Source organism: Leguminivora glycinivorella, chromosome 2, assembly GCF_023078275.1.
Source record: "Leguminivora glycinivorella isolate SPB_JAAS2020 chromosome 2, LegGlyc_1.1, whole genome shotgun sequence".
Classification (NCBI taxonomy): domain Eukaryota; kingdom Metazoa; phylum Arthropoda; class Insecta; order Lepidoptera; family Tortricidae; genus Leguminivora; species Leguminivora glycinivorella.
In genome coordinates this window covers 2583965-2592236 of record NC_062972.1, presented here as the reverse complement: position 1 = coordinate 2592236, position 8272 = coordinate 2583965, and the positions used below count along the sequence as shown (strand labels likewise).

At 36.9% G+C, this 8272-nt stretch overlaps 1 protein-coding gene across 1 annotated transcript; it reads right to left on the bottom strand.

The window, feature by feature from the left end:
* Positions 1–460: 460 nt before the first annotated feature.
* LOC125234838 lies at positions 461–7630 on the bottom strand. Its single transcript, XM_048141255.1, has 7 exons — positions 7555–7630; positions 6618–6730; positions 5140–5258; positions 3817–3876; positions 1795–1866; positions 1399–1492; positions 461–571 (listed from the first exon to the last, which is right to left on the bottom strand). The coding sequence occupies exons 1-7, from the start codon at positions 7628–7630 to the stop codon at positions 476–478; spliced, it is 630 nt and encodes a 209-aa protein (XP_047997212.1). The 3' UTR covers positions 461–475.
* Positions 7631–8272: the final 642 nt, after the last annotated feature.

Genomic DNA, 8272 nt, shown 5'->3' with positions numbered 1-8272 from the left:
TTCCCAAATTGAAAGAGGGACTCCTTTTCATTTTAGCATTTTCGCTCCCGTAGCGTCTTAAACGTGGAGTACAAAAATAGTGTAGATAATTCAATTCACACTAAGCAAAGACATATTTATCTCCGTATAGACAGATGAAGTCTAAGAAAAAAACGTACTTCAGTACCATACAGAAAAAGGTACGGTGGCCTAGATGGCAATTGCACCTTTGGAGTACGCTCAGCTAGATGCAAAGAATATGGGCCAAATTGTCAAAACTGAGGTTCAAAAGTTTTAAGCCTGTGTCAAGAGATGGCAGTCTATGCACTGTGATTACACATTTTACTTCATCAGTAACTCTCTATAATACTCGATCCTCTTTGATACTAAGTAATGGTTAAAAAAAAGATATTATTTTATAAAAAAGAGGAACTTGTTTGATACAGATAATACTTTTTATTATAAAAGAGGATACATTTGCAGTGAAGTAAGTTTTTCATAAAGATGCCTGGTAGAAGGAAAGCATTAAAAATGCAAACGTTTGCAGAGTCAGGATAATGTCCATTCCCACAACGAAACAATCGTGGAGTAACTGTAAAAAAAAAAAAAACAATTTATTCAGGCATTCAACATCATAACACGCGAACGCGAGTGTGGATGCAATACGCAGAAAGGCGCGCGAGTGTGGAGACGCTCTAGGCATACAGAGTCAGTGTGCGTAGCCGAATGCACAAACGTTCACGAAACGCTCACGATAATATCTCTTTCGTAGATATCTATCTCTATCGCTCTCGCGTATTGGCGCGACAGAGCCAGACTACCTTTCTGCGGCGTTTCGATTTCGTTTCGCGTCGCAGAAATGCCATTCGGCTACGGGACAGGTCAAACTTTGCTGATAGCGATTTTTAACCCCCGACGCAAAAACGAAGGGGTGTTATAAGTTTGACGTGTCTGTCTGTCTGTCTGTCCGTCTGTCTGTCTGTCTGTCTGTCTGTCTGTCTGTCTGTCTGTTTGTCTGTCTGTGTGTTGTTAAAAAGTGTTGTCTGTGGCATCGTAGCTCCCGAACGGAGGAACCGATTTAGATTTAGTTTTTTTTTGTCTGAAAGCTGAGTTAGTCGGGAGTGTTCTTAGCCATGTTTAATGAAAATCGGTCCACTATGTCGCAGTCGGGGGTTTTTTCAAAATTTTAATTTTGTCGAAATGTCATATCATATAGATGGTCAATCAAATTTTGGCACTAAAAAAGGCGACATTTGAAATAAAACGCGTGCCTTCCTAAACCTTGGCGTTTGCGGAATCATCGATGATAACACTTAAAAATCGATTGAAAGTGTAGGGAAGAAGGTTTCATTTCCATAGAAAATTTTAATTTCGCGCCTTTTCTTAGTGCCGAGATTTGGTTGACCGCCAATAGCTAACCTGATCGATATCCACTTCTGACAGTTGTGTTCGTAAATTGGAAATCATCTGTTTCAGCCACGCAGTGAAAATATCTACACTATTCAATATGACCCTGCAAGCAGAAAAACATCTTTTTACTATTGCTTATATTTTTATTCTTATTCTAAACTAAAATTGATTAAACTGCCATCTATGTTTAAAGAAACGTACTAAAGGTGAAATTGATAACAGCGCCATCTACTAGTTTATAGTGCAACTTTTCAACATCGAGATAGCGTAGCGTGCCGCGCGGCTAATTCGTCGCGCCATTCACAAAGTATTACCATCACTAAGCTACAAGATGTCGCTACTAGGATAACTTCCTAAAAGTTTTTGTAGTTGTATTTCTTTGTATAAGTTTTCATAAATGCTTACAGGAATGAATTTCTTGGGCTGCACCATCCCTGTCGCTGGAAGTTGCACAGAGGCAGGAATGCTAACATGTACCTGTATCATAAATAACTTTTTAAAAGGGATCCATACAAATTTTCTAAAAGAAATAGGTATACTGATAACTGATACTGGGTATGTCTTCTTTCTATCCCTGCTCACTTTAAACTGTTGAACTGATTTAGTTGGGTACTTTTTGGTAGGCATAAAGTCTCAGGAAAGGACATAAGAATATAAGCGCATAAGCGCGTTGAAGTCTACTACCTTGTCTTCTAAGGGCCAGTTGCATCAACCACATTTGACAGACACATCATCGTCACGTAGCAGACGTCTATGGAACGGTGTCCTGCCGTTTCGCCAAAAAACGTTTCGTCAAATTTCATTTCCCAATAATCATATCGCAATAGTTTCATTTCCCAAAGTATTGTTTGGCAAAGGTATGTTTCGCAATGAATTTGTTTGGTCAAATTATCATTTGGCACAATTTTACTTAGTCAAATTTTATTTAGACAAAACTTTATTTCGCAAACGTTTTTAATGGCAAAACTTATATCCCAAAAACATGTTTGGTCAAAATTTCACATCGCAAATTTCGAAACTATTTAAGCATTTGCATTTTCATTTCTACGGGATTAATTTAATTTACCGAAGATTTTTTTGCCAAATTTAACTTAAAATTGTCAAATGATAATTTCAGTTTTATTCCCAAGGCTTCAGTTGGACAAGAAAATTTTGCTCAGCTTTATTTTTGTCAAATTAATTACTGGACAAAACTATTTTGTCAACTATTTTTTTTTGTCAAAAAATGTTTCTACAAATTACACCATGCAAAACCACGTTTGTCAATAAATATTACAAGACATAAATGTAATGTAATAATTGTATTAGTATTGTAACAGAAAACTCGTGTGTGACAGGGTCAGTTTAGGTGCGACGACGAGCGAAGCGAGGAGGAGCGTGTTAGGTTGACAGTGAGCAAACCGGAAATGGCTTTTTAAAGTAATTAAAAATTAATAGAACATAATGGTCTTGAAAACATAAGGTTTCTTTTTAATAAAATGTATCCGGACATGTAAGTGAAAATGTCATCCTTGACATTTGCAGCAGGAGGAAAAAAAGTACGACATACACATTATTTCACACAAAATCTTGGATACAAAGTATAAAATCAACAAACAAATTTCTAATGCGCCATTTAATTACAATATATTGGGAAATGGAAATTTTGCCTAACAATACCTTTGACTAAATAATATTTGGTAAAATGAAATTTGACCAAGTAAATGTTTTGGGAAACAAATACTTGCCAAAAAAAGTTTTGCTAAATGTCAATTTGCGATAAGTTGTTTTGCCAAACGTTTATTTGGGAAATGATAATTTGGGAATAATAGTTTGGGATGTGAAACTTTGGGAAACGTTTTTTGGCGAATCGTCAGTAAACCCTATGGAACTTCCCATAGAATACAATTTTACAAACGCTTTAACGGAGACAGACGGTTTGGTGCAACCGATCCTAAGTCGAAAGTGTAAAATCAAATTCAGAATCACAAGACCACAAAGAAAGAGACCATGTGCTACCTATTACAGTTCAAGCAAAGTAAATTTCGTCGATAAAGATATATTAAATTATGTCTAAAGGCTAGGCTTGCCGAGTAGAATCTCATTAATTCGTCTTCTTCATACAGTGCGTCTATTGGCGACGCGTTGAATCGAATTCACCGTTCATATTAAATGCAAAGAGGACCTGATTCCGCGTAAATTGTGGTGAAGGCCTTCATGACACCGTTACATACGTTTGACTCCACCATGACATACGTTTTCTTTCCCTTAATTTCCATAAGTACCACTGAAACTTGAGCAGTTCCGTGTGCTTTGCCTACCCCTTTAGGAATACAAACGTGAGCATTAATCGATGTATGCATTAGACATACTACCTGCAAGATGAAAGCGAACACCTAAGGTAATGGTTCTAATTCTAACCTGAAATCTGTAAATTATTGTACTAACCAAAAACTCGACAGGACTCCATTATTTTGCGCTAAGCTTGCCTGTTGCAAGAGCACAGTCCTGAAACAATATTGATATGGAAAAATCGGTTTTTCAATAATGTTTGGGTTCTTGTAACAGCTTCTTCATTAACATGTCCATGTTCAGAATCTTCACCATGTGTAAATACAGAGTGACTTACATATGTACATAGTTCTCTTTCGCCAATTTTTGTAAAGGTATCAAATTAAACTTGACTATAAACACTAGATATGACATGACAGACAGACTAGTCGCGGTCCTGGGTTCGAATCCCGATAAGGGCGCTTACTATTTACAGTGCATCCATTGGCGAAGCGTTGAATCGAATACCACCGTTCATACTAAATGCATGGAGGAGTCGATTCGACGCGGCTCGATTCCGGAAGCCAAGCTCCTTTTTGAGTCACTCAACAGAAGATTTTTTATTAGATAAAAGGCAAACGAGCAGACACGGCCTCTGATGATACGCGATCACTGCCGCCCATTCGACACCCAAACCACCAGTAGGCCTAGCACATGATGGCCGCGGGAGTATGTCGCCGCGAGATAGACTACCCGTCCTTATGTCATTAATACAGTTAGAAGAAGACGTGGCATCTATCTCGCGGCGACATACTCCCGCGGCCATCATGTGCTAGGCCTACTGAAGGTTTAGAGATGCGCTGCCAGGCTTTAACCCTTAAATACATGATTTTTTCTTTTAACGAGATATTAATACATGTGATAGATAACGGTTTTCTGACTCTGGGAAAAATAATAAAAAAATATTTAATACCGATTTTAATACTAAATCAGTGTTAGAAGTTAAATAGGCCAAAACTTATTTACCTATATAAATATAGAATTATTGGTAAGTTCTATTTGTAAAGTTTTACTACTATTAGAAAGGTACACTATTTGTGAAACCCCCATGATAAAATGTTTAAACATAAACTAATTACTAACTCCGAATAAATCTGCCTAAATCACATACTAAAAGTCGCCATCATCATCCTGTTTTTTCACACCTTTCCGCCATTTCATCTTTATCCTTAAATTATAAATAGTCATAATATTGCTTATTTTATTATTATTTATTAAATAATAATAAATACTGAATAATAATTATGCTATAAATGTGATTTTAGATAGCTACATATTGAGCCACAGGCCATCAAATATATGATGCATATATACATCACCATGCATTTAAGGGTTAAGATGGGTGTAAGTGTAAGCTCTTTTCTTGAAGGTCGTATCATATGTAGATAGCGACATTTCGTTCCATAGTTTAGTTTATTAAGTAAGCAAGTGTATTCTTACGCATCTCGTCTAAGCCTTAATGCTTCATCTTCAGTGTCCGTCATCCAGTGGTCGACGTTGTTTTCCAGATGGCCGGAACGCGTTATGATGTAGGATGTAGAACGTCTTATCAGGTTTGGCTTGAAAAGTACAAAAATATCTTAGTTATTAGGTATTCCTGATAATTATACAGCTAGCAAAAAAACCGGCCAAGAGCGTGTCGGGCCACACTCAGTGTAGGGTTCCGTAGTTTTCCTTATTTTTCTCAAAAACTACTAAACCTATCAAGTTCAAAACAATTTTCCTAGAAAGTCTTTATAAAGTTCTACTTTTGTGATTTTTTTCATATTTTTTAAACAAATGGTTCAAAAGTTAGAGGGGGGGGGGGGGGGGACGCACTTTTTTTTCCTTTAGGAGCGATTATTTCCGAAAATGAAAATATTATCAAAAAACGATGTCAGTAAACCCTTATTCATTTTTAAATACCTATCCAACAATATATCACACGTTGGGGTTGGAATGAAAAAAAATATCAGCCCCCACTTTACATGTATGGGGGGTACCCTAATAAAACATTTTTTTCTATTTTTTATTTTTGCACTTTGTTGGCGTGATTGATATGCATATTGGTACCAAATTTCAGCTTTGTAGTGCTTACGGTTACTGAGATTATCCGCGGACGGACGGACGGACGGACGGACGGACGGACGGACGGACAGACAGACATGGCGAAACTATAAGGGTTCCTAGTTGACTACGGAACCCTAAAAAGAGTAGAAAAGTGGCAATATTGTCGTGTCATCTCTTCTTTATCCATGTGTGAGAAAACGTGGCAACACGAAGATGTTACCACTTTTAAAGTTTTACCCCCTTAATACCTATTCATAAACGTACTCTAAAGTTATCAAGCCGATAAAGTTCGTTTGTCCCTTTCCGACGTATTGGTGTGATAAAAAAGGACAAACGAACTTTATCGGCTTGATAACTTTAGAGTACGTTTATGAATAAGGGGGTTACCCCTTTTTGCCAAGCTGTACGATCTGCTAAGTCTTGTAACATGGGTTGAGCTCATTTGTTGCATATGCTCCCGTGACTGAAAACTGATTCAGGTTTGATTTGTAATGTTTCTGATTTTATTTTGATGCGAACTTAAATATACGAGTATATGTCCACAAATCTTGGTACTAAAAATTGGCGCGAAATTCAAATTTTATATGAGAATGAAACTGTCGTCCCAACATTTGCAATCAATTTCAAAAATCGTTTGGCTCGGATGATTCCGACAAACGTCAAGGTTTAGGAAGGGACGCGTTTTGTTAAGCCCTAAATATTTCAATTTTGCCGCCTATTTTACTGCCCAAGTTTGCTTGACCGTCTAAATTCTTCTCCTTCCTCGGTTCCTCATGGCTGAGGGTCGCGACCACATGATGTCGTTATTTTACGTTAAGCTATTGTTTACGGTCTTCTGCAGTTTTGGGAATGTGTAAAATAAGGTTTACCTCAAAGGCAGTGGAGGAAGATCCCGAGGGCAGGATGGGGGACACTAAGTAGGAAGCTGCCTTGGCGTGATAGGCGTAGCTACGGGTTTGTTGAAGAAGCTCCATTCGATCTGCTGCAAATTTAAGAAAAATAATAGAATAAAAAAACGTTTATTGCAGAAACCATATAAGGTACAGCGGGGTAAATCTCGACTGGGAGACATTTGTAACTGATACATTTTTTCCATTATTACACTATGATGTTGAGTTCTTTAAGTATCCACTGAACACGCCTACCATATGTAACCATAATAATACAAACATTGTAAAACATCGAAAATATGGACCAAATACATTTGCCACCCAGTCGAGATTTGCTCCGCTGTACCTTACTAGATTGTATGTATGTAAAACTTGTGGAATGTTCCTACAAACTTACACTCCCCATTTAGAGAAGTGGGGGGTTAGAAAGAGACAAAAATTAGTCAATGACGCTCTCCATCCCTTCAGCTATTCTTCAACTATCTTACTTAAAAGAATCTCGTCGATTCGTAGCTCCTTTTTGCGGTGAAAGATGGACAAACAAACACAAATACACTTCTTGTCAAATCACAAATACTCTCATTTATAATATATTATGGATTACTTTTAAATAGGGACTTAATCGCGTATCACTAAATATATTAAACTGACCAACGTTTCAGGGACGGCGCGCGGCGTTGTCCCCATGGTCTCGGAGAAGACTCGCGAAGTCCCGATTTAAAAGTAATTATGTGTAATAAACCCTTGTTTAGTAGGTATGGATTACTGTTTATACTTTTATTTACATACATAGGTACATACATACAATCACGCCTGTATCCCATGAAGGGGTAGGCAGAGCACATGAATCTACTCAAGTTTCAGTGCCACTCTTGGCAAATAAGGGGTTGAAAGAAAACTTTTTACTTTTATTTACCTATGGATATGTCAGAAATGGAGTCAGCACTGAGTCCACTGAATATATCTTTCGCATTACCTTCTATCAAACCCATTTTGCTACTTAATAACTGCCTATGAGCCATTCTGATCATGGTAATGTTATACCATATTTGCTTAAGAATTTAATTACATTAGATTTTTTTAGGTTGTTATTGTTTTTATCGTACCAACTGATGATAGAAAAGTGACATTTGGCAGATAAATGTCATACAAATTTAGAGTTTTATATGTTAGGTTTTATCAAAAATATTCTTTATGGTTATCGCTTAGCTATAGTCTGGTAAATACCACTCGTCAGCCAATAAGAAAACGATACAATAAAAGTTCTCATCTCTTTATTTGTGGGGCTAGGTATTCAAAGATAATACAATTAGTCTATGGGGCTATTAGTATTTGTGTAAGACAAATGTTCTTCTCAAGTAGGGTATATGTTTGATATAAAATGCTGACATAGTAGCCATATATCTAAATAATCGAATTACACTCAATAAATTACAAAACTATCCAACTATTTTAGTAAAATCCCTTCACACTTGAACATATCTTAATTAAATTACGAATATCATTAATTTAATAAACCTGTTAACTCAGTAGCCCGTGACAGGACGTAGGCAAGTAGTACAAAAGTTTTTTTAATGCCCTAATTCCTTAGGTGTCATTCGCGCCCACGTCAAAAGGCGCGAACGGTTGGGTGC

Coding starts and splice junctions, on each gene's coding strand:
- LOC125234838 (XM_048141255.1), bottom strand. CDS start 7,630: ATGGGTTTGATAGAAGGTAATGCGAAAGATATATTCAGTGGACTCAGT. Junction 6,731..7,554: donor CATTTCTGACATATCCATAG/GTAAATAAAAGT, acceptor TTAAATTTGCAG/CAGATCGAATGGAGCTTCTT. Junction 1,867..3,816: donor GGAGTCCTGTCGAGTTTTTG/GTTAGTACAATA, acceptor TTTATGATACAG/GTACATGTTAGCATTCCTGC.